The 26,600-nt window shown below is 42.7% G+C and overlaps 1 protein-coding gene across 5 annotated transcripts in view; it reads left to right on the top strand.

The window, feature by feature from the left end:
- SCAPER (S-phase cyclin A associated protein in the ER) overlaps positions 1-26,600 on the top strand; it is a 508,319-nt gene that overhangs the window by 468,249 nt on the left and 13,470 nt on the right. For all 5 annotated transcript variants that reach the window (XM_047074743.1, XM_047074740.1, XM_047074744.1 and 2 more), the window contains 2 exons: positions 2,835-3,072; positions 8,583-8,732. In XM_047074743.1, coding sequence (XP_046930699.1) covers positions 2,835-3,072; positions 8,583-8,732 — 388 coding nt within the window. The remainder of the gene's footprint in view (positions 1-2,834; positions 3,073-8,582; positions 8,733-26,600) is intronic.

Here is a 26,600-nt window from a genome sequence, read left to right as displayed (position 1 = left end):
GAAAGAAGTAGTCTGATGACCTTCACTTTTTTCTTATCTGCATTTGTTCTCTTGAAGAAGTAATAGCAGTGAATTCGTGTCATTTAAAAGTTTAGAAAGATTAAGTATGACAAATTGTTTTAAATGACAAAGTTATATTTCTGAGTATCTCATTTGAATATGCTGATAATCAGTTTAAAAACCACACAGGCAGTAAGGGGAAGGCCAGCATTCTGAATCACAGAGCAGTAAAACTGTTGTCACCAGCAATGATGTCACTCATTCCCAAGGCTCCAAAAGACTTTTGGAAATTAACTTTAGGAAGAAATGTCTTCTGATTTGTCATTGGTTCTAAAAGGCAATCAGTGTTAAACAAGCACAGACCCCTTTTTGGAACCTATGTAATAAAGTCAGACATATTAATCTCTACTCATGCCTCTAGTCAGGGTCTGACCCCAAGTTCTTATGGCTACAATGGAAGAAAGCAAGGAAGAGCCAACTGACATAAGCTAACAGTTCGTGTAAAGGTCTAGATGTGCCTAAGAGCAAATAAACATCGTTTCTCAACTTTGTGTTTGTATTGAGTCCCATAAGACAAAAAGTATCTCTCTATGATCATATGAGATTACATTACAGTCTCCATGTACTTTCACAGTGTTCAGTTAACACCCCTGAGATTTGACTTAAGAAAAGGGATGGAGAGAAAAGAAGAGGTCACTCCTGTTTAGCCTGGATGCTTTGGTCCCCAAAGTATTGGCTTTAAAGAGTCAAAAGTCCTTGTGGTATCCTGCTTTTTCCACTGACAAATGTGTATGACCTAAAACATCTCAACTACTCTTCATGTGTGGAGTGAAGGGGATTAATACCTTCACTACCAACCATGAAAAATGAAGAGTGAGGTGAGGTAAAATACGTGAGTGAATTCGGCAGATCCTGTTACCGGACAATGAAAGGACAGTAATTTCTCTTAGGAAACTAAGAGAGCTGCTTTCTTGAGAAGAGAATAAGGTATATAATGTCATCTCACATCCTTAACAATATCAGAAATAATGCACGTTCAAGAAGTAAATACTTACCATGGCTATGAATAAAACTCTTCTTTGATGAAACTAGTAGCAAATCAAAATGAAAAAAATAATCCGTTTGGAAAAAACAAGTTATGAATTAGAAAACTAGAAAAGATACTAGAAACTTTCCAGCCAGCACTTCCACATTCTTATTTAATTGGTGGCATCTCTTTTTTCTTTTTTTTAAATTTATTCATTTTGAAAGAGAGAGAGCACAGCAGGGGAAGGGGAGAATGAAGGAGGGACAGAATCCCAAGCAAGCTCCACACCATCAGCACAGAGCACGATGAGGGGCTTGAACCCACAAACTGTGAGATCATGACCTTAGCTGAGATCAAGAGTCGGCACTTAACCAACTGTGTCACCCAGGTGCCCCTTATTAGCAGCATGTCTTCAGTGTTTCTAGGCTAATGAGATAAGCATAGATCTTTAATAATGCCCCTCTCACATTCCAGATTCCATCTGAAAGGAGCAACAAAAAAGAAGCTGTGGAGGTGGACATGGTGGGCACCTGTATTCATGTTAAAAATAGGGAAGAGTATGGTAAAGGAAGACACTAAACAGGGACTTGTAACCTCTCTTCCTGAGAGAAAATTATGTCCGTGAAACAAGACGTGTGGCCCACTTGGAATAGCATGGAGAGGACTGAGGATTTGTACAGAAGTGGCTATAGCAGCTGCAAACCTTACATCTTCTCAGATTCAAACCCAATGGAGAAAAAGTGAGGGCTTTTTTCCAAGCATTTCAGCAAAAGAATCTCCCTCCACTGTGATGTGTGCCATCCCTGAGCCATACTGAACAGCCAGAAGAATAAACTGTGTCTTTTATTACCTTAGGTCCTTGAGTCAGAGTGAATGGGGGAGGAGCCCCACCTAAAGCACGCTGGTTATAAGAGAGAGAGGTAGTTCCTCAGAGAGAAATTTGGGTGCAGTTTCTTTAAAAAAAAAAAGTGAACGAATGCTTGGCAGCCACATTTAGTAAAACTGCAGGCTCTTGGTCACTGGATGCTTCGTATAGACCTGATTCAGGAGTGAGGTAGATTTAGCAAACCCTTGCTGGCTTTACTATTAATTTTAGGAGCTCATTTGCCATTGCTGTTGCTTCTTGTTCACCCATGGCACTGCTTGCGAGTTATTAAACTGACTTCATGGTGATTTGTATAAAGCTAATCCAGCACTTGCTTGTTCTTGGGAGTCTGGCGCCTACAACCTGTCCTGCCAATATTCCTTGATGATGAACCGTGCTTTCAAAAGCAGGTGAATTGTCTCCTCCCCACCACAGTATACCAACACATTACAGAGCCCTTTTTTTTGAGGCCTCATTTTCCTGGTAGCTGTCTCCCCTGAAAAGATTCCCTTTGTGTATCCAGAAAAGAAACTATGGGATTTCTGACTTCTGAGTCCCAGTAGCTCTAATGGACTCTGTCCAGTTTGCCCAGATGTAGACTCTAAGCAAAGTGAGCCTTCCTAGGCTGCAGAGGACAGGGAGGGTGGGTGGCAAGCTCAGCACTGGCTGCACATTGCTCATTTGCTGCTGCTGCTGCTGCTGCTGCTGCTGCTGCTGCTGCTGCTGCAACAGTGAGCAGGTCTCCCAGGGGGAGAAAAGGGCAAGCCACTGTGCTCTCGGGCAGGGAAGGCTGCATTTATTCCTTGAGGTTTCTTGTTACCTTATTATACAACTCAGATGGTTTGCTTTTAACGGTCTGCTTGTCTTGTTCCATCTGACCTATAAAAATGCTAACATCCTTTAAGTAGATTTCTTTTAAAGAGTTGAATGTTTCTTTGTCAGGTCAAACAGCGTATTTGACAATAATCGCCAGGATCCCACAGGACTGACCGCTGCTCTTCAAGCCACAGACCTGGCTGGAGTTCTGCACATGCTCTACTGTGTCCTCTTCCACGGCACCATCTCGGACCCCAGCACAGCCAGTCCCAAGGAGAGTTACACTCAGAACACAGTCCAAGTGGCCATTCAGAGCTTACAGTTCTTTAACAGTTTTGCAGCTCTTGATCTGCCTGCTTTCCAGGTACCAAGCATTGGTTAGTGATGGTGTTAACCAACCAAGAGTTAATATTTTAGTGTAGATAATGCTGTGAGGTTCCTCTCCTGGATTGGGACATTAGGAGTAAACTACAGTAAAGGAAATCACAATATACATCATTTATTAAGCTACTGTCATCTGGGAACTATTTTAGATACTCTACATATGCTTTCTCATTTATTCTCATGATAGCCCTGCAAAATATTACACCCATTTTGCAGATGGAAAAGCTAGCAGTTATTTGCCCAAGGTTACACGTGGCTATGCCAAGACTGACACCTATGATTTTCTGATTTCCCCAAATCTGTGTCACTCTGCTACTAATAAATCTTCTGTGTTGATTTCTTCATAGAAAGGCATTATTATCCCATCAACTTTTAAATGTTAAGGAAAGGCTTACATAAACAGAACCAAAGTTAGATAAATTGTTTTGATTGATATGACTTTCTGTGGATGATTTAACTGATTTGTGTCCGGTGTAAAGTGTATGTATAGTTATACGTGCACACCCCCATAAATTAAGTTTTTATAGCAAAAGAAAGAAAAATTGCTTTATGCTGTAATACCAGACTGTCAGCTTAGAAATAGATTTTTTTTTCATGTGGGAAATTTAATTTTCAAAAACACTGAACCTTTGGAACAGAGCAAGCCCCAAGGAGTAGACTTTCTCTTTCAGTTTATTAACTGTCAAGTGATTTCATTAAAAAAGGAACAAACTTGGCAGATGATGAACCCATAATTTAGATGAATTGCTTTGCTCAGAGGGAGAAAGGGAAAAAGGTTATAGAGATATAAATGTATGAAAATGGTGGTCTTTGGCCATTCCCAACTAGATGAAACACTTGTTTTGTAGCTGATGACAAATGTGGAATTCTTGTCTTCCTGTCATTTTGTGCACAACAGGAAATTAGTGAGTAAGTTGTATCATTGGGCTCAATAGCTTTCAACTTGGTAGAGTTAGTTTATCCATCACAAGAACAGAATCCTGTTTAGGGTTAAAGCATTTCAGTTTCCAAAGCAATTGAACACTATAGCCTTAGATGGTAACTACATAATGTGTAAAGTTCTGAGAGTTTACAGGCACACCTAATAAGGAGATGTCTGCTCCAGAAAATGCCAGTGATTCTTGCCTCTGGGTTGAACATCTGTGTTTTGTGAAGACCCAGGCCCATTGTGTTCTGTGTGGAAACAGCTTGGAAATCCGGAGACACTAGTTTTTGTCCTCAGAACATGGAGACCAGCAGTCTACCCATCAACTAGTCCAACTAGAGTGATTTCCGTTGTTACTAGGGATTATGAAAAGAAAATATCTAAAAACTGTCTCTTAGCATCTAGTTTTATAGGTCTTCTGACCAGTATTTATACTGCTGCAGGGTGCTCCACATCATAAGCAAAATCATCTGTATTAAGTCAGCCATTCCATGAGTCACTCTTGAATGTCGGATCCCAGATCCATGTGCTCCCCACACCATCCCTGTGAGCTCACAGCCTGGTCAGTCTCACTCAAAAGGAGCACCACTGAACTCCAACCAGCCCTGCTCCCCGAATGGCCTTTAGGCACAGTTGCCAATAATGTTAGAAAAATCAAAAGCTTATTTCTGGAGCAAATGTCAAACTAACATAAAGACCAAGATTCTTCCTTTCCAGCTCTTTGCCATATCCAGCCTGAAATGTACCCCCTACTTGAAAAAGCAGCAGGAAAGATACCAGAGTGACTCAAGAGTGTTCAAGCCATTCTGTTTTTTATTTTATTTTTGTAATATTTATTTATTTTGAGAGAGAGAGAGTGCAAGCAAGCAGGAGAGGGACAGAGAAGGAAAGAGAATCCCAAGCAGGCCCCTGCACTCTCAGCAGAGAGCCCCATGCGAGGATCAAACTCAGGAACCTGTGAGATCAGGACCTGAGCAGAAATCAAGAATCGGACACTTAACTGACTGAGCCACCCAGTTACCCCTGTTCAAGCCATTCTTAGAATCAAATGCCCTGCCTACCAAGTAGAATGTCCTGTTCTGGCTGGTTCTTGATAATTCTCCAGTACATTTGTTTCTTTCCTCTCTGTCCTTCATGCAGCTCCATATTACTCTTAAGTCTCTCTTCCTGTTTTTTTTCCTCCTGTTTTCTTTTATCTTAGTCAATTTGGCCATCATTGTTTCTCATTCTCTCCCAGACACTGTTCCCAGGTATTCTTTTCTCTTGAACAGGTGCCTGGACCAGGAAAGCTCACAGGGGCCTCCCCCTGGCTGCCATCCTTTCAGTACTCAAGGTCCAGCACATGTGTTTTTCTTACACCTCATCAGTATGTGCAGGGACCCACATGCCCAGAATTTCTAGCATCAGAGCCTTTAATGATTACCTTATTGTTCCAGTCACTTTTATGCATTTAAAACCAAACAAAAAAAACTTAGTTACAACAACCACTTTATTATGATCACAGATTCTCTGGGTCCAAAATTCAGGCAGGGCTTATCACAGTAGGGGTGGCTTGTCACTACTCTCTGATATAGGGCTTCAGGTAAGAGGCTCAAATAATGAGGTGGGGGGGGGCAGGTTGACACAGATAGCTGGAAGCTAAATTTATCTGGAGGCCCCTTCGCTCTCCTGTTCAAATCGTGGGATGACTTGAAGACTAGGTTCACCAAGGACTGTTGGCCAGAAACACTACATGTGGCTTTTCTGTGTGACTTGGGCTTCTTAAAATGACACGGTGTCTGGGTTCTGAGTGAGTATCCTGAGAGGAAGCTTCCAGAAAACAAATGTTCCAAAAGAAACAGAAGCTGCATGGCTTTTTAGGACCTTGCCTTACAAGTCATATAGCTATATATCAACCATGCTCTTGGCTAAATCAGTTATAAGCCTTCTGGATTCAAGGGGAGAAGGCTTAGGCCCCACCTCTCAATGGGGGGGACTGTCAAAGATTTATAGACATTTTTTAAACCACTGCACTCTTTTTAGCAAGCTAAAGTAAATCGTCCACACAGATATCATTGATGTAGATGGGTATCTGATCAAGCATGTAATACTCAAGTAAATATAATACAAATATACAATACTTGCATTGTAATGCAATTGAGAGAGTTTGGGAGAAAAGTACTATTTTTCTGATAAATGTGGTCAGAGAAACTCATGTTCTAGTTCATCAAAACAACTTACATGTCAAAAGTGAGATTTTTAGGACCTATGTTAATAAAAGACAGGAAAAGAGATTTTAGGTACAGCATGGATCTGACCTCAAGAAAAAATCTGGGAGACAGTTTATGAATTGCCTGTGTGGGTCAAAGGAACTGAAGAATAAAATTGAAATGAGATAAATGGTCTGACCTGCTAAACAGGATAATGTAAGACATGTTGACCATTTGAGTCCCAATGCATCACAAGAATGCAGAGCTCTAATAGGCATCCTCATCAAACCTTTCTGCATCTGGAGTCAGACTGATGTGACTGTAAGCCATTATACCACCTTAGAGAAGTCATTTGAACCGTTATGGGCTCAGTTTCTCATCTGTAAAATAGAGATTAAAAACACCTACCTCACAAGTGTGAGGATTAAATGAGATTACATAAAGGCACTGTTCTAGCTAGCAAATAGTAGGCCCTCAAGAAATGTGGACTGGGGGCACCTGGGTGTCTCAGTCAGTTAAGTGTCTGACTCTTGGTGTTGGCTCAGGTCATGATCTCACGGTTCGTGGATTTGAGTCCTGTGTCAGGTGCTGACAGTGCAGAGCCTGCTTGGGATTCTCTGTCTCCCTCTCCCTCTCCTCTGCTCATTCTCTCTCTCTACCCACCCCCGACTCTCTCTCTCTCTCAGAATAAATAAATAAACATTAAATTTTTTAAATTTTTTTTAAATGTGGACTGACTCAGCTTCTGAAGATAAATAATTTACCCAAACCATTCTGCAGATGTTGATTCAGAAAGTTAACTTTTGAGTGAAGCTTCCCCAGTGCCCCTCCACACTTGTGTGAAGCCATGAACCTGTGTGCTCGTTTTATGTGGAACCCATCATGTGCTAGTAACAAAAGGTTATCCACTAGACTATTTTCTTAGCTTGTTCCATTTCATTGTATACTAATAAGGCTGTCAAAATATTTTTCCCCCTTCAGCAAAGAGTCTGATTTCACTGTGAATTCATATTGGCACAGATGGCCTTGAGATCCCGGATATTGTATATTGCATACACTTTGACAGATTTTACAATTGAAGGTGGTCTCAAGAAACAAATCAATGTACTGACTTGGCAATTAATTCTGACTAAAAAGGAAATATAGTTTCCTTGAAAAATTGGTTTAATTTTTATATTCAAACTTACATGCCCCTTGACCTGCTCTTATCAGTGAAGGTTAAACAGAGGGCACTGGGTCACAGCATGCTGGACACAACTAATTAAATAAGGGCTGAGCTGAGAAGGTGTCACTACTTGATTTAAAGGAACAGAGCTCTCCTGAACCTCTTTGGGGCTTGAAAAACATTTTGTCTCAGGGCAATGAAACTGAGACAGAAGGCACTCTTAAAATTTAGCAGTAATTTTATTTCCACAATACTCACTAACAGGACTGTGTTTCACCACTGTTAGGCAAAGTGAATTCATTGAAACTTCTAAGCTGCTATGTATCTGACCTGGTTCAAGGCCACCAAGACCTCAAATGAAGAGATGAGTTTAAAACGCTGCCTTTCCCCACAGGCCAGCAGTGGTGCTTCATTCCAGTGTCGGCTGCGAGTGTATTCTGTAGGCTTCGCCTCTCCCCTTTGCCCTCCTGTCGCTCTGTCTGTTTGACATGTTTATTAAATAGAAGCTTCAGGCTGCACAGACAGACCCAGGCTCTCCTCCTGCATTGCCCACCAACAACAGCCCTTTGCCTGTCTGGGGAAAGGATCCCAGAAGCCTCATAGTTGAGGGGGCTTCATGGTTTGTTTTTTTTGGGGGGTCAGGGTGTTGTGTTTTTTTACATTCTTTTGGGAACATTGGGTTTATAGGGCTGTTTATTTGAATAATAACCAGTTGTTATTTATATTGCTTTCCTGTTTGAACATAAGTAAATAATTAGAATTGTATTTGTACCCCTGTGTTCAAGAAAATATTTTCTCCTTCAGAAAAAGAAAAGTATTAGAAGTTAGCTAAATGGTAACAGGAGATTCACAGGAGAATTTTAGCATTTTTATATTTTTCCACATTTTCTACAATGAGACTATTTGTACCATGGGAAAAAATAACTTCTTACAAATGGAATAAACAACTATGCTTTAGGTGGATAGTATGTCTTGATCCACAAAGTAAGAGTATTTCTCCATGTCTCTTTTCAGGTTAAATGTTACATTGATTATGGTCACTTATTAGAGCAAGAATCTCTAAACTGAACTGTCAAGCATAGTGCTCTAGAAATTTCCTATGTTTTTCCGGCACCATGGCAGAAAGTGCACAGGGTCCAGTCTTGCTTTGTGATTTGCAGCCCTGCCTGTCCCTGGGATGGGGAGTTCTAACTGCTCCTTGTCTTTGTCAGTCTATTGTAGGGGCAGAGGGCTTGTCCCTTGCATTCCGGCATATCGCCAGCTCTCTACTGGGCCACTGCAGCCAAGTCTCCTGTGAAAGCCTCCTTCATGAGGTCATCGTCTGTGTGGGCTACTTCACTGTCAACCACCCAGATAACCAGGTAAGAGGCCCTGGACAGTTCCTCAGGCAGCTCCCCCAACACTGAGAGTGTGAGGTATTGGATTGAGAAAAGGCAGGCTAGCCTGCTGGAACCCATCTGTCCTGCGTGAGGCCCTTTAACCAGACTCCAAGGACACCTCTCTGCCTTATTCTACCCAAAGAGATTTGATCAGCACTAGATGAGCACTAAGGCTTCCTCTTAGAGTTATAAAAATAAAATTTTTTCAATAAAATATTCAGTACACAGAAGCATCTACTCCCTTACCACAGAGGTTCTGATGTTCTATCCATATATTTGTTTCATTGTGATGAGGTAGAGTGCATCTTTCAGTTCGGGTCATTTTGCACGTAGCATTAGAGTCGGGTGCTTTATGAAGCCACTCTTGGCACTTGGCTTCTAGTTGCTTAGGGGGTGCTAGGTGGTGTTGGAGGGGGGCCTGAGAAAGCAGGACTTGGGCTTCTTCCCCTTGAGTCACTCAGAGTAGTTTCATTTTTAACTGTTTGGATTATGTGGTTTCCAAGCAAGATTTCATTTGTAAATAGGGTTCTGCTACTCTAAGAACTTGGGAAAACTGTTACCGATTTCGTAAAATAATAATAATGATGATGAGCACCTTATTTCTCTTCATTTTTAAAACCAGAGTAATGGCATAACTAACACATCAAATAGTAGTTCCTGATAGCCTCATTTATCTAAAACCTTCTGCAACCTCAACTGTATGGATTATAGCTGAGAAAAAGGCCTCTGGACAACCATTAACCCTCACTTCAAGCTTAATAAGTTTTATTTTAGGCACATCTCTAACAACTGTTTATTAGCCTGCAGCAAACTAGACCAGGGCAGGAGAAGGACAGGAGTTGGTTATAGTGACAAAGCCAAGTTCAAGGTGAGAGCGGGGAAAGAAAAAATAAAAATAAGGCAGGGCCGAGAACTCAGAAACCACAGCCATCTGGATGAAAGGAACACTAAACCCTGTATTTATTTCCGAGAAGATCTGGATGCCCCCAGTGCTAACCTTGAATGAGCATGGAGGCAAAATGTATGTTCTTTGCATTCCCTTTGAAGAAGGTTGAGGAGCATGCAGTCCATTCTGGAAAGAATTTCATAGTTAAAGTATAGAAAATGTGGACCAGAACAAGTGTCATTTATAGAAAAGTTCCTCTTTTCCAGACACTGGTGCCAGGAGAACAGATCTTTTTCACCTCCCCCTCCCACCATGGGAACATTCTGGAAGTGCTTTCCCCTTGCTAACACCCCCCAGGTAGCGATGCATTGTCCTTTCCAGGCCCAGCAGGTTCATAAGTCTCTTACAAGCTGCTCTCACCATCTGAGATAGCCACTGTTAGCATTTTGGCAAGTTCCCTTACAGTCCTTATTCTGAATACTTTTTCCAGTTTTATTGAGATATAACTGACATACAGTTTTAGTGTACAAAGTGATAATTTGGTATGTGCATATTATACAAGATTAATACCACAGTAAGCTTAGTTAACATCCATCACTTCACATAGTTACAAATTTTTTTCTCATATGGTGAGAACTTTTAAGATGCACGATCTTAGCAATTTTTAAATGTATGTGTGATACAGTACTAGTCAACATGCTGTACACTACATCCCCAGAACATATTTATCTTAGAACTACAAGTTTGTACCCTATGACCACCTTCACCTGTTTCACATCCCCACCCTTCCATGAATATTTTACGTAGCTGAGATCATACTGTACATACATACTGTTATATCCTACTTTATACACTTAACATTACAGGTCTTCCTTTACTTACACTGGGGTTATGCCCCAATAAACCCATCAGAAGTTGAAAATATCTTAAGTGGAAAGCGCACTTAATACACCTAGCCTACTCTCAGGATGCTCGGAATACTTACATTAACCTACAGTTGGGTAAAATCGTCTAACACAAAGCCTGTCTTCTAGTACAGTGTTGAATATCTCATTTAGTTCATTGAATACTGCAGTGAAAGTGAAAAACCCAATGGTTTCTGGGTAGGGAATGGTTGTTAAGTGGATCAGTTGTTTACCCTCATGATCGTGTGGCTGACTGGGGGCCAGCTGGGAGCTGCCGCCACCCAGCATCACCAGAGAGTATCTTATCAGTAGCCTGGGAAAAGATAAAAATTCAAAGTACTGTTTCTACTGAATGTGTATCACTTTCATAAAATTCAAAAATCATAAGTCGAACCATCAGTCAGGCACTGTCTGTGTATCAAAACCATTCTTTGTGAATATCTATATTGAAGTATAGTTGACACACCTGTTGTGAATATCGTTTTGGCTGCAGGGCTCTATCCTGTGTAGACAGCCCGTGGTTTACAACTAATTTCCTGGTTTTTTTTTTTAATTTTTTAATGTTTATTTATTTGGGAGAGGGGCAGAGAGGGGAGAGAGAATCCCAGGCAGGCTCCATGCTGTCAGCACAGAGCCTGATGTAAGGCTCAAACTCATGAAACTGTGAGATCATGACCTGAGCTGAGATGAAGAGTTGGACAGTTAACCGACTAAGCCACCCAGGCACCTCCAATTTCCTGTTTTATACTTAAGTTGTTTATTATGTATCATGACACTATCTACTGGACTTGTAAAGAGGTCATCTGTGGATGTGAGAGTATTTTGCTGTGTTACAGTTCTACGGCAAGAGATAAGCTCCTTCACCATATCCGCATTCGGAGATGGTTTGAAACTTTTTGCTTAAGCCAACTCTGTTGTAATGAATTTGCTGAACTCAGAATTGTGTGGGATTTCAGAGAGTTTTTCTGCCAATGCCAGGTCACAGACTGATCCTTTCCTACAGATAAAGCACACCTCCTAAGTATCTGTGGGCTCACCAGAGTGAATGGGAAATGGGGTCAGGGGAACTGGCATTTGGAGATGCCATGACAGAGCAGTGACTGGGCACGTTGGGGCAAGCGGAAATAGACTAGAAGGGCAGAGAGAGCACCAGGCAGCACAAGCAGGATACAAGTGCGCTATGGCTTGTCATCTGGGGAAGAAGACACAGCAGCATTTGGAGATCATTGTTGAGAAGTGAGCTCACTAAGAGAAAGAAATTAGAAAAGGGAAAAAAGCCAGATCTTCTATTTTGACACCTAGCCTCCCAGAAAGATTGAATATTAAACTGGACATCCACTTCTGATTTGAGGCAAGATCAGAGAAGTCAGTTCAGCCCCAAGGCAATTAATGAAAAGCAACAATCTATGAGAAGAAAGAATGTGATAAAAAGTAGAGGAGAAATCAGAAATCAATAGACTTATAGTAAGTGTCAAATACTGAGACACTGCATCTTATGGAGATGTGGTTTCTAAGCATAACCCCTGATATTTGTAAAATCGTTGATACCGTTTTTCCCATCTGGTGTCTTTTGGACCTCATTAGCAGGATGTAGTTCTGCCTCACATACAGGTAAGGGATCGGGATTTGAAGAGGTTATAAGTCCCCTGAAATGGTACAAAGAAATACAAAGATACAAAGAAAACTTTAGGTCCTGGGATGGTATAAATGAGCGTGTTTTATGAACACAAAATTGAACACAGTCTAGCAAAAGAAGGCCTGGGTTCTAACCCCCACTCTGCCACAAGCTGTGTGATCTTAAATCATTTTCCCTCTTGAGGCTTGAGCATGTTTGACTATACAAAGAGGTATACTGGTTCTGGAAATGACGGTGGTGATAGTGCACAATATTGTGAATGTACTTAATGCCACTGAATTGCAGGCTTAAAAATGGTTAAAATGGTAGGTTTTCTGTTATATATATTTTACCACAATAAAAAATGCTTTTTAAAAAAGGAAGTGGATTGTTCTAGATGACCTCCCTTGTGAGTTCCAGGAGTCTGTGATATTTTAAAGGCTAAGATTAGAACCACAGACAGACGAGCATTCTGATCTCATGAGGACTCCAAGCCATTTTGTGGTTTTTCAGATGCTCCTTGCCCTACTCTGGATCCTGTCAGCACCAGATGGCTTCATTAGCTGCCTGTCCACTCCATGGCAGTGAACCCTTAAAAGCTGCATATACCCTGGCTCCCCATATTAATAGAGGAGCTCCATTGACAAAACCAGTAAGCAGAGACTTACAGGTGAGATGTCAGGTGCCTTGCTCTGTGAAGCCATCTCTAGCTACAGTTGTTTCACCCACATCAAAGGGTTGTGCTCACCAGCTCGTGGCTGGGCTCCATGCCATCCAGCTGCATGGCAGGGGCTAGGGAGGGGAGAAATAACCCCAAGCTTACTAAGAGGATAACTGCTCATATCCCAGTAGAATTAGGGAGTTTTCTGTAACTAAACAGCTGATTGTTTATTTCATTCTAAAAACTTGTTTTACTAAATTCCCTTTCTAATCTCCCCAGTAATTTGCCAAGTGAGTGTTTGCTGAGGGGATGTGGTAAATTCAGCTTTAAGGTCATAGATTCATGGAATCTTCACCTGAAAAGGCTCTGAAATATCTAGCCCAGCTGCCTCATATTACAGGTGGAAAAACTGAGGCTCAGAGGGAGGAAAGGAATTGCCAAGCCAAGAACTGGCACACCCAACTCACAACTTGCAGTCAAGTTCCTGCCCTTTCCACCTCTCTGTTCTTATGAAAGTGAATGTACTTAACCTGATGCCACATTCTCTAAATCAGAGGAATTTCAGAGGAAAAATTATGATGCTCAATTCATTTAATGCTTCCGTATCATTAGTCAGTCATGTTAATTTGCAGGGCCTGTTTGTGCACAGTGGATCCTTTATTTTCTCCTGGGGAAACAGCTTGTGTCTTTAAAAGACAGGAGATTTTGAACTCCTGCTGCAGCCTAAGCCTGTTTTATTAGGTAACTGCTTTGCATAAAGGATTGGCACTTTTTATTTGCCACCATTTAGTCTATTAACTGCAAAGACAGCCCCCCTGATACCAAAGATGACTTCAGGGAAGAAACCTGGATAATAAAAATAATACCCTATTCTTGATGGACCCAATCATGTTTTCTATCGGGTTGCAGTTTCTAATTAAAATGTTTTTTTTAATCAAAAACTTCTTTGTATTTTATGGCAATTTCATGACTCTTTCTAAATCCCTTCCCATCTAATTATTATAATGAACATAATTAGTATGTGCTGTCAGCCCTTCACTTTATTTACATTTTATATTGAATAATTAAATGTGGTCTGATAATTAAATTAACTCGAATGACAGATTATTTGACTGCCTGCATATTACCGTATTGGGAATAAGCACCTTTGCATATTCATTTTAGTTAGTGACTTTTTCATTTGGAAAGACCCCATAGATCCTAACTATCAGAACCAGAGTCTCTTGTGGCAGTTGAAAGGAAGGATCCCTGTGGCCCACCCTCCCCCATCCAGCTTCTCGGTAGAGAAGTCCTTGCAAATCATTTAATCATCTGCCCTGCACTGGACCAAACGCTCTTGAATGCTTCTGGGGAATCGGAACGGACGAGTAAGGCTGGACAGTGAACCTTTTGAAACTAGATTCACCCTGAGCTGGGTGACATGCATTTCCCAGGTCTTTTGTAATTTGATGACTTAGTAAGAAAACCTAAACGTTGGTTGACTAAACATATCTGAAATGTATCTATTGTACTCACCTCAGGCATTTCCCTGCAAACAAAAACAGGGCACTTTCCTAGCTGTATACCATCTGCAGCTGAGGAAAGCAGACTGATGTCTTAAGAGTGGCAGTTTTCCAAAGCCCCAGTTCAGGCTTTAGAACTTTGAGAAGGGACCTAATTCCTACTCAAACATTCTTAACTTCACTCTTTGTTTTTCTCAAAGGCAGATGGTCCTAGGTCACACCCATTTGGTAAACTCCCCCGGCCCGTGCGAGTCCATGAATGGGGTCTGCTGTGGTGGGCTCAGGGCAGAGTCTCCAGCGTTTGAGGACTTTCTATTCTCCCAGTGTTGGCAGCTCGTTCTTCAGCTGTCACACAAACATTCACCTTTCTGTATTAACTTTCTTTATGTGACAGATACAGTTCCTTTCATAAAATGAAAATGTATCACGTCTAAGGAAAGCTTAACAATTTCAACAATATAACCATTTGGCAGTTACTCTCTTTATATTACAATACCAAAGAAAAATGTGGGATTTTTCCCCAAAAAGAGAACAACACTTTCCTAATTAAACTTAACTTCTGCCTAAACATTTAATACTTCTAGTGAGTGACCCAGCTAGTATTACGATGGAGAAATTTGCCAGTTAGCACTTTGGGCTGATTGTATTAAGTCACCAATTTCACAGAACCCGCATAAAAGACACCTTTTACTTCGGTCATCTCTTTGGATGAATTTTCCCATGCAAGGGTAGTTGGAACTACCACATGCTCATAGCACATAAACCACCTGAGAGGTAGGGAACTCCTAGCCCCATTACCAGATCAACTGGAGTTGAAGGCAGTCCCACCAAGGAGCCCGCACTTCCACCACTCAGCATGAACACTGGCCACAGATACTTGTACTGAACTGAGAAAGAAACATTCTTCCCCCTGTGATTGGAATGGCTTCCTGATCTGTGACTCTTGCAGTTCCCACAGATCCTCCCGTCTGTGGTCAATGCAGCAGTAGTGAGGGTGGCACCCGAATGGATTCACATCTTGAATCAGTCTGCAGCTAAAGTTTTGAATTAGCTCTCCACTGGTTCTACAATTCAGATGTCCTAGAGGATAAAAGCATAGGCTCTGAAGTCAGCTGGCTTAGAAATCCCTATTCTGCTCTATGCCAGCACTATGACTTCAGGCAAGTTACTGAATGCCGAGCCTGACTCCTAGTGAATGCTCATGAGAGGTAGCTGTTGCTACCCCTGCTTGCCCTGTCATCATCACCTTCATGACGCTGAATAATACACCTGATTCAGCAGTAGGCTAAACTCCTAATTCTTACGTAGTGATCTGAAACAAACAGGATTGTACAGATAAACTATCCTTCCTTTGCCAGTTTCCTCAGGTTCTCATTTTTGAGGAACTCAGATCCAGAACATTGCAGTAAAATAACTGTCGTGAAATCTAACAGTAAAACTTTGAAGTTGGAAGCTAGCTATAGCTTTATCCCAGTTGGACTATAAAAAGTTGGGATCCCACGAAGGCCCTTCAGCAGTGACTATGAGACCAGGGGCATGAGTAGGGTCATTCTGAGGGCTAGTTTAACTGCAAGGTGGCATGAAGTTAATCATTCCTCTCAGTTCCATCCCAAGACTAGGCAGAGCCATGGAAGACACACAAGAGGAAGCCAAGAAAACCGTCAACACCCTCTTCCCAAGGTACCCAAACCCAGACCCGCTGAACAGGATGAATACTGTCAGGGCAGCTGTGTGCACAAACCTCAGTCATCCTTGCTCCCTTGAACGTCTTCTATTGGGACATCAAACATGCATAAGAAAATGATGCCAAAGGGATATTTTATCCAGAGTTTAACTCCTGACCAGTGATTATTCTAATTTTTCTGGGCCTGCCTTGGTCTTCAGTCACAGAGGAACTTTTTTCATAAATCACTGAGGTAGATTATAAAGAATTAATGTGCAGTGGAGCGCCTAGGTGGCTCAGTCAGTTGGGCATCCAACTCTTGATTTCAGCTCAGGTCATTATCTCACAGTTCATGAGTATGAGCCCCGCATCAGGCTCTGCCCCAACAGTACAGATTCTAATCTCCCTCGGGATTCCCTCCCTCCCTCTCTTTCTGCCCCTTCCCAGCTCATACACACAACACTCTTTCTCAGAATAAATAAACTTTAAAAAAAAAAAAAAAAGGATTAATGTGTAATCACAAAGAAAACACCACTCCTGAGATAGGAAATTTTATTAAGACCCTCATTAGTCGCAAAAAGCCCACCACCATGGAACAAATGCTGGTGCAGCAGTCAGGACTGCTAGATCCTTCTACAGCTGCAGAGCTGACTGACCCTGGGCAAGTCACTGCCCTCTGGGCTTCAGTTTCCTGTCTGTAAAAAAGGGTGATTTGAAGGGCCCCTCCTACTCTGATAGAGGATGGAGTGTGAAGTCATGGCCAGACCAACATAAAAAGATAGATTTAATCATTTTCATTTCTAAGTATAGTAATCACAAATATTCCACTCTAGCCACAGCTGGTCTCCTTGCTGTTCCACAGACACACCTCAAGCCTTTGTTCTAAGTGCTTTCTACTAGAATACTTACCCTCAGAAAGCAACATGGTTTGGAGAGGCTTCCAAACTTTTTCCTCAGATATCATGTTATCAGGCCTTCTCTGACCACAGTATCTAAAACAGTTACATAAGCCTCATGGTCACTGCTTCCCCTTTACCTTGCTTTATTTTCTTCACACACTTATTACTTCCCACCATGTATTTCTTTTGTCTGTCTCCGCACTCCCACCCCCACAGCATCCCACTAGAATGTAAGCACCTTGAGAGCAGAGTCTTGTCTCCAGTGCCTGCAGCGGTGCCTGGCACATAGCGATTACCTAATAAACGTTTGTTGATTGAATGACTGGGTGTTGAGATGATACATTTCTCCTTAGGCATAATACTGCACAAAAGGTTAAAATGATCTCAGATTTTGAAAGATACAACACTTCTATTTTACTGACCAAACCTCCTGAACTCACTTCTAGCTAAAAATTTAAGAGCCATTTCTTTGGCACTATGGGTTACTTATCTTCAAATCTGTTCTAAAAGAAATGGCTTTGTTTTGTTTTTGCTGGAGCCAGTAGTTTTGACATCCAAAGGAAACTGTGTGTTTAAAGGTTTGGCAAATATTGTGCTTGAGAACACAGTGGTGTGTGAGAGAAAAGCTTTGGGGGTGGATCACATCCTAGCCCCTCATTTCCATTGGGTGGTAAACAGAGGCAGGCTGTCGTGAAGGTCGCTTTCACTGACTATAGCAGAGAGACAACAAGTGCTAACTCACAGGGTTGTTTTGAAGAGTAAATGTCATCCTGATCACTCAGGTCTCAGATTTGACTCTCAGCTATGCCTGTGGGGTCTTTGCTCACCAACTTGGTGCCATTGTCATGACAAATCTACTCTGACTTATGATTTGGTTTTTAAAAAAGGTTTTTGGGGCGCCTGGGTGTCTCTGTTGGTTAAGCATCCGACTTCTGATTTCAGTTCAGGTCATGATCTCACTGTTTGTGAGTTCAAGCCCCAAGTTTGGCTCTGTGCTGACGGCATGGAGCCTTCTTGAGATATTCTCGTTCTCTCTCTCTCTCCCTCCCTCCCTCTCTCTCTGCCCCTCTGCCACTTGCTCTCTATCTCTCTCTCTCAAAATCAAAATAAATTTAAAAAAATAAATTCTTCTTAAAAAAAAAAAAAAGATTTTCAACAGTTATGGCCCACTCTAAGAAAGCACACTGCAGGAAAATCTATACTTAAAGGCCCCCAAACCACCATATCATTCAATTTAATAACATTTCCTAAGGGCCTCTTTAAATGTTTATCTTAAATCTCTTCACATGTAGTTCCTTTGAGAATATGTAGCTTTAGTGGGCCGTCAGATGCTGCACACCTTGTCAGAGAACCCGGTGTGTGAGAGCCCTGTCAGGGCAGCAGCCCATGGCTGGCCTCTGCTTCAAGGCGTCACTAGTACATTTTTATAGCTTGTTGAGAGGATCATGGGCTCTGGAGCCTGGCAACCTAAGTTCTGATCCCAACTCTCCCACTTACCAGCTCTGTGATCCTGGACAAACCACTTACCTTTCTGGTGCCAGTTTCCTCACCTGTAAACTAGGGAAGCCATCAATAACATCACAGCCTTGTTGTGCAAATTAAATTAGGCCATGCACATGGTGATTAGCACATTCCCTGAGCTGGAACAGATGTTGACTGTGATGTTATTGAAGTGATCATTGTCTGCCTCCTGATTCCCTGCTCTTAGTGGGAGAAGCCCAGGAGTGTGCCCTCGGTAAGCCCTGACACATGATATCAGCTTGGATAGGCCGTCTCTGCTGTCGGGGTGTGTTTCCCCACCCATGAAGAAGCTGCAGAAAGCTCTGCGTGTCCGCTGCCTACAGGGTTCCTCTGTGGACCCAAAAGAGGTAGATGCACCAGGGGTCCACTTGCAGATGCCTCTGGGCTGCCACTCCGTGCACTACTCTGGTGTAGCTGCCAAGGGGCAGTGACTGGGAGGGTCAGTCTGGCTCTATCCAGCTGCCAGTCCCCTTCCTAAGGTGCATGCCTCATGCAGCTGGACATACCTGGCAGGTGACAAACATATGCTTGTCTGGACAGCAGTGAAGGAGAATCTCCACTCACCACTTTGCATTGGAAAAGTAGGATGAAGGAAGACCTCACACCCAGATCATTCTTTTTTGTACAGGCAACTGCTAAACTGAAAACACACCACAGAGATCACTCAGAGGTGCACTGAGATTGTGTTAGGAAAAGAAACTGGAAAATGGCTCACATGAATCACTGTGAACATTTAATGGGTCTTAATTGGAACCTTATCCTACTGTACTTAGAGCAGGGAGATGAAAGCAAAAGAAATCTGAGAGACCATTTATTTCACTCGAGAAAGCAGTAAACTGAAACTACAAAAAGATTTGACTACTATTATATTTTTATGATTAAATAAAATTGTCATAGACTGGTGCTGGTGAGCCCATAAATGCTCCATGGAATGCATCCATGCTCTCTGACTGCTGATAGGATGTGACCAGAAAATCTATCAGCCTGTGCTCTGCATTTATTAACCCTGCTGTTCTCACACCACCCAACGTTTGACCCAAAGCTCTCCTCCCAGGAATGGTCCAAAGCCCACTTGGAGTATTTGTGTTTTAAGGCATCATTAAATGCATTACCCACCCACCTCCCTACCCACCCCCCACACCCACACACACATCCTGTTGGTCTGTGATGGACATAATCTTTCCAGTATTATGTGTGTCTGTGAGCGTGTGTGTAATTATAAGTTCTCTTTTCTTAAAGAAGTGACTTTAGAAAATCAGAATAGCTACTAGTTGAGAATTTGTGGGCAACATGTTTTGTATGATGATTCTTTTATTCATTCTTAAGAAAAACAATAAGCTTTTTTTTAACCACATTTAAATGTAATATCTGTGTGGGTATAGGCAGCATAAGGTGCTTATGTATGTGAATGCTCATAGCACAGGATTATATTATTTCTGCAAGTTCACAGGCCTTTAGAGACCATTTAGTCCAACTCCCCTCATTGCCAAAGAGGAGTAGGACTTGAGCTCAAAATCACTGGAATCAAGCCTTCTGACATATTATCTAAGGCTTTCTGCGACTAGCCTTCCCACTCACTCCCCCTTTCCCCACTCTATGGTAGATGGCACACAGGTAATGCAAGTAAACAGAAAACCCAAAATAAAATAGTCCCTCGAATGTATGATGATGAGTCTGTGTCATTTACAAGGTGTGTGCTCTTTAGACAAGGTTCTTTCTCAAACATAAATTAAAATTAAAATCTGGGTATAGTCCCTGACAGATTATACAATCCGTGACTTTAAGGGTGAGCCAAGTGTTTGAGATAATCTAGCCCAAACTTCTTGTGCTGCAAATGTGTTTGAAGGGAATTTAGAACATGCCTTATTTGAAAGGTAACTCTTCTCACAGAATAGACAACATAAAAGAAGGAAAAAGAAGCTCTAACACAGAACAGAATGCTGGAGGTGACTTATTCTTGGGGAAATGCCAGTACTGTGAGCTTTGTGTCCATATGAGCATTCATCACTCATTCCTTCTCTCATATATCCACTTTTGCTAAATGCCCAGCCTCCATCAAATCACGTGCTGGGAGACACGGAAATGAATACAATCTAGACCTTGTCCTGTGGAACCCACAGCCTAGGAGCAGTGCTGTCAGTGCAGAGACTCAATCCTTCCTTCAGCAAACTTAATCAGGACCTGCAGTGGTCCAGGCACTGTTCCAGACACCCAGCATCCAGTGGGAAACAACATAGACAAAGCCCCTGCCCTCAAGTTGCTGACATTCTGGGAGGGAAGGGAAGGGAAGACCATAAACAAATGTGGATCTATGCTAGAGGTTCCTCTTAGAGGTCGTTCATGGTGGAGGTGGCGCTTTGGCTGATATCTGAAAGTAGAACAGGGGTGCCTGGGTGGCTCAGTCGGTCGAGCGTCCTCCTTCAGCTCAGGTCATGATCTCACAGTTCGTGGGTTTGAGCCCCATGTCAGGCTCTGTGCAGACAAGCTCGGAGCCTGGAGCCTGCTTTGGATTCTGTGTCTCCCTCTCTCTCTGCCCTTTCCTGATCATGCTCTGTCTCTCTTGCTCTTGAAAATAAAATTAAAAAATTAAAAAAAAAAGTAGAACAGATATTTACTGGGCAGCAAGGTAAGAAAGACCTTCAAGGCATAGGAAAGACCATAAGCAGAGGTACAGGGATGTAAAATAGCCTGGCAGGTTCAGGGAACAGCAAGCTGCTCATTCTGACCAGAGCTTAGGAGGCAGGGGAAGGAATAAGAGCTAAGAGTAAACAAGCAGGCCAGGCCCAGGTCTTGAAGGGACGTTATGTGCTAGATCAGGAACTTGGGAATTTTCACCTCTAGGAAATAATGAGAAGCCCCTAAATATTACTAGCAGGAGATGATATGTTCAAAATATGTCTCAAAGTCACTTCAGTATGTGGAAAATAGGAAGGCATTAAGAACTTTCCTACTGGAGCCCAAGAATTGAACAGAGGCCCCTGGTTCTGAAGCATCATTCTAACCTATAGGAGCACAATGATGTTTGAGGAAGCAGTCTGCCCATACGCCTCTTTTGCATCCCTTTGCTGGTGATAACCTATTTCCCTGAGGAAGCAGAGAACAAACAAGGCACTCACTTGCTTCTCACTCAGTTTCCCTGGAGGGACACAGTAGGACAGCCACTCACCCCTTACTACATGAGGAGACCCTTGTTTCTGGAGGATCACCTGCTCTCCAAAGCTTGTGAGAGGCCACACCCCCAACTACTGGCTTTAGTTAGTCCTCCTGACCCTGGCTGCTTTCCTCCCTTTTTCCCTTCTTCCCTCTCTCTCCTTCCTCCTTGACACTGTGCTGGGGCTTGACAGCAATGAATCCCTGGGACCACCAGGAAAGAAGGCTAGTGCTTAAAGGGCCTACCTCCCACACAGTCTGCCAAGATCTCTGCATTTAATCTCAGCCTAGAAATCTATTTTATGGCAGAAGCAAGTTTGGGAGGAGAGAGAAACTTATGTGCAGTGCTAACCAAGGGATTCTATGTGTTTCTCTGCTCGGAATTTGATTTGCTTATGTATGTGGACAGACTCTCCAAATTTTTCTCCCATGTTATTTAAATAAAGCCACTTCTACACCCTCCCTACTCTACCCGCAAGGCATCAGATGAGAGAAACAAGGTGTGTGTGTTGGGGGCATGCCATTTTCTTTATATGATTCATAGAGATCACTGGCTTCAAGGCCCCTCCTGTCCTGTTGTTTCTGTCCTGGGCCTGGGCTTTGGGTCTGATAAGACTGGTCAAGAGTGATGTGGACAGAGAGGCTTGGCCTGGCCACCGTGGCTGCTGCCTCTTCACCCCAGCATTGTAGCAGGACCAGTTTTATGGAGAGGAATGTAACAACTCCTTTGTTTTGGTCCTGCTAGAAAAAATAGTCTTTGTTCCAATGATTTACAGATTCTCTCTGCTGTCTCTTTTAATGAATTTAGATGTCTAGACACCTATTTTTGCCCCTCTGTTGAGGATATCTTGTCTCTGACAAGAAAATGAGAAAAACAAAACAAGAATTCTTAGGCATTAAGAATTTGCCTCAGTGAGATTTAACTGTTTGTACACACATCTGTGCTACTTTATACTCCACTCACCCTACCACACTGACACAACTGGTTGGACCTTAGGTTTAACAGACCAGCTCACAACACTTGCTGAAAGAGGCTGCCCCTGACCCACCCTGCCCCTGCTGTCTGTACTGTTGTGCCAAGAGGCTGGTGAATTCCATAGGGTGCTGGCCAAAATACCCAGTCGGCTATTCTTGCATATCCAAAGATGGTGTCCCCTGAGGACCTTGAAGGCCCTGGCCTGAGTAGGCCCAAGGCCCTGATAGGGTAGGTATAGGCCCCCTGGAGCTGGGTTTAGGAACCAAAGCTCATTCATTCATTCCCCTAATACTTTCTAAGCACCTGTTGTTCACCATGCACTGTGCTAGGCACCATGCCAGATATTAGGAATATAGCAGTAAATAAAAGGGGCATAGCCCCTGTCCCTACAGAGTTTAAAGCCTTAAGACTGTTGAAAACTGGGGATTCACACCTGTCTTTCTTTGCCTAAACAGGTGTTCATATGTGTGGAGCCAGGCAGGGCTATGTGCGTGGTTCTGTCTTTTGGTCCATGGCAGACATAGGGCTGGGGTCCTGAGGACAAACGTATTTAGAAACTTGCCAGCGGGCATTCTGAGAAAAAAAAAATGCAGAGCTTTCTAAAACCACTGATGAAATTCCTCCTAAATAAGGGGGAAATTCAGGATCACTCTTAGATCTTAGCAAAATCAGCAGGATTCAGGGTATAAGTAGGTAAAACTGAACTTGACCATTTTCTGTTTTGTTTCCTTGAAGGTACATGATTTCTAGAGAGCTGAAAATTTTATAATACACCATGGTTGTATCTACGATTGACAGGTAGACACACCCATACATACTTGCCTACTTAGGCAAGAAACTGCTACAGAACCTTTTTCTAGCTTATTGTTGTTATTTAGTATCATAGTTATGGTATTGTCAGGGAAAGAGCTGTTCCCATATAAGTGAATTTTGCAGATGACCAAAATTACCTTTAAAACATGATATGTGTTTAACATGAACTATTTGTGATCATATTTTAAATATTATAGTTTCCTGGGGCACCTGGTGGCTCAGTCGGTTAAGTGTCCAACTTTAGCTCAGGTCATGATCTCACAGTTCATGAGTTCAAGCCCCACATCAGGCTCTGCACTGACAGCTCAGAATCCAGAACCTGCTTTGGATTCTGTATCTCCCTCTGTCTCTGCCCCTCCCCAGCTTGCACTCTGTTCTTGTCTCTCTCTCTCTCTCTCAAAAATAAACATTAAAAAATGTTTTAGACAAGGGGCACCTGGGTGGCTCAGTCGGTTGAGCGTCCAACTTCGGCTCAGGTCATGATCTCACGGCTCATGAGTTCAAGCCCCGCGTCAGGCTCTGTGCTAAGCTAACAGCTCGGAGCCTGGAGCCTGCTTCCGATTCTGTGTCTCCCTCTGTCTCTGCCCTAACCCACTCGCATTCTGTCTCTGTCTCTCTCAAAAATAAATAAACATTAAAAAAATTTTTTTAAATTTTTTTAGACAATATTAGTTTCCTTCCTTCTTAAACTTAAATTATATTTAATACGTTATATGTTTTCTTAAAATAAATATCTACTATAGTGTTAGGCACATGAGGATTACCATGTGTGTGGAAGCAAATATTTAAAGTGTAGAGTACTAAGTAAAGGTAATTGGTGATAATTAATAAGATACTTTACTACCATATGGTAATGTTCTCAAAACCAACTGAAAAGAGTAGGGATATTTAGTCTTCTACTGAGTGGTTCTAGGCAACTTTTTGAAATTTCATTTCTGCTCAAAATAATTTTAATTCCCACCTCTTCACTTATTAGTGTCAGCTGATGCTTCTTCCTGTTGTCAGTGTACCTAACTCCAGAAGTCTCCTAATTTGCTGACTCCAACTATCCTAGGCCAGAAAACCACTTTTATTAGACTTGCTTCTGAAACGTGAATTGGTAGACTGAACTGGAGCTTGTAGAACTTTCTTGTGAGTGATTGACACGGATTTCGTGGAAAGACCGGGCACTCTTGAAGGCAGGGATGTCTGATATGTCACTACCCCATTCCAGGTGCCTTGTACCGCACTTGGCCAGAGTAGATGCTCAGTAAACATTTGATGAATAGACTAATTTGTCTGCTCAGAGGCCTGCTTGCTCACTTCCTGGTTCTGGGCTGAATTCCAGGTAGTCACAGTTGCAGGAAAGGGGCCCTCTGGGTGAGGTGAGGCCAGCTATTTTCCATTTGTACAACAGGATGGACTCTCCACAGGCCTTCCTAGCCACTCTCCTTGGATCCTGTAAAATACACACAGCAGTTATCCTTTTACAGATGTGAAATCTACACACTCTCCCTAGGCCCACTGCGTTTCTAGACCAGACTTATGACTACTCAGTACCCCACCTCCACTTTCCTCTTTTTCTGTTTTAAATTTAAGTGTTGGGAAAGACCGTCAGCTTATACCAAGGATTAACATTGTAAGTATATTATACACGATAGCATTTGTTTCAAAAGTATAAGACCAGCTTTGCAGGCACTCAAAACTCAGAAGACAGCCGGCTGCAAGGCCGTCACAAGCCAGTGCTCGCTGTACGGCCACACGTCCCAGCAGTCCGCTCCCGAGAGTCTGGCTCTCCCGCCAACCCTCCTCTCTTTCAGATTCTTATGTCTGATGATTTGAGGCAAACCCTTGGCACCACCCAGCACTGTCAAGAACTGGCTACTCGATACCTTGCCAAGCAGAATATAGGTTTCTGAAGAAAGGTCTTTTGTGTTGGTTTAATCTGTGTATGTTGGTTGGTTTAGTCTGTGCAGAATGGCAATGTGTCATCCTCATCTTCATGTGGGCTGGCAGAGGTGTGCGAGAAGCTGGCTGGCAGCCAGCTGTGGGAATGAACTCAGGCCCGGCGACAGAAAGCCTCTGTACCCAGGAAGGGACGGACTCAGTCTGATAGCCCTGGATGGGTCTGGGAGGTGAGAAGCCAGGACTCAGTCATAGGAGTTTTCCATTCCCAGCTCCACCGATGACTGGCTGGGGGACCTGGGGCAAGTCTCTTGAACTTTCTGAATGTTGGATTTCTTTTTATAAAAGATTATCATCATCCCTGTCTGCCCACTTTCAGAGAGCGTTTAGAGACTCAGATGATGTAGGTAGAGAGGCTTTATAAACTACTGAGCACTGTCTCTGCCGGTGACCGGCTTTATGTTGTGGTGGGTGTTGCTGAGGTTCTAGCAATGCAGTGTCCTACAAGACTTTGGATTTCTTCACACCAAATGAGACACCACTCAATACTCACAAAGGGAGGATCTTTTCCAGACCCGTCCTTATAACCAGGCTAAGGAGCCCTGAATTGGTGCTTAGGACCCTGAGGTCCCCAAGCCTAACTTCCTTCTAGGGTAGAAGACAAACAAAGTTCATTATTTAGGGGTGTCTTGATAGGCAGCTGGGGCTGCAATAACAAAGTACCATAGACTGAGTGGCTTATAAACAAGACAAATTTGTTTCTCAGAGTTCTGAAGTCTGCGAGTGTAAAATCAGGATGCCAGTCTGCCTGGGTTCTGGGGAGGGCACCCTCCCAGGTTGCAGACTGACAGCTTCTTGTATTCTCACATGGCAGAAAGAGCCCTGAGGGCTCCCTGAGGTCTCATTTATAAGGCACTAATCCCATTCATGAGATCTCTGTCCTCATCCTAATCACCTCCCAAGGGCCCCACCTCCTGATGCCATCACATTGGGAGTTAGGGTTTCAATGTATGAATGGAGGAGGGACACAAACCTTCATTCTGTGAGAAGGGACTAGATATGCAGACGTAAGGCAACATGATGTGAAGATCATTGCAACCTCCAAGTTAGACAATGGCATCTGTATCTAATAAGAGATGTGGTATGATTCTTCCCCAAGGCAAGTCACAGATGAATTTGTGAAGTAGGAAGCCTCTGACATTTTGATTAATTCTTTCCGTAATTCTTATGTGCCCAGCACTTGCCCAGCACTCCGGGAGCGCAATGGAGCACTAGATAGTAAAAGACACAGTTTCTGCCCTTTGGGAACCCGGAATTAAGCTGCACAACTCCGATTGTGATAGCTGCTGCCACGTCTTTGGGGTTGAAAAGAAAA

Source organism: Lynx rufus, unplaced genomic scaffold, assembly GCF_022079265.1.
Source record: "Lynx rufus isolate CCGP_SWC_20201006 ecotype Redwood Valley unplaced genomic scaffold, mLynRuf1.p SCAF_13, whole genome shotgun sequence".
Classification (NCBI taxonomy): domain Eukaryota; kingdom Metazoa; phylum Chordata; class Mammalia; order Carnivora; family Felidae; genus Lynx; species Lynx rufus.
The sequence above is the reverse complement of the archived record's forward strand: the minus strand, read 5'-3'. Positions and strand labels throughout refer to the sequence as shown.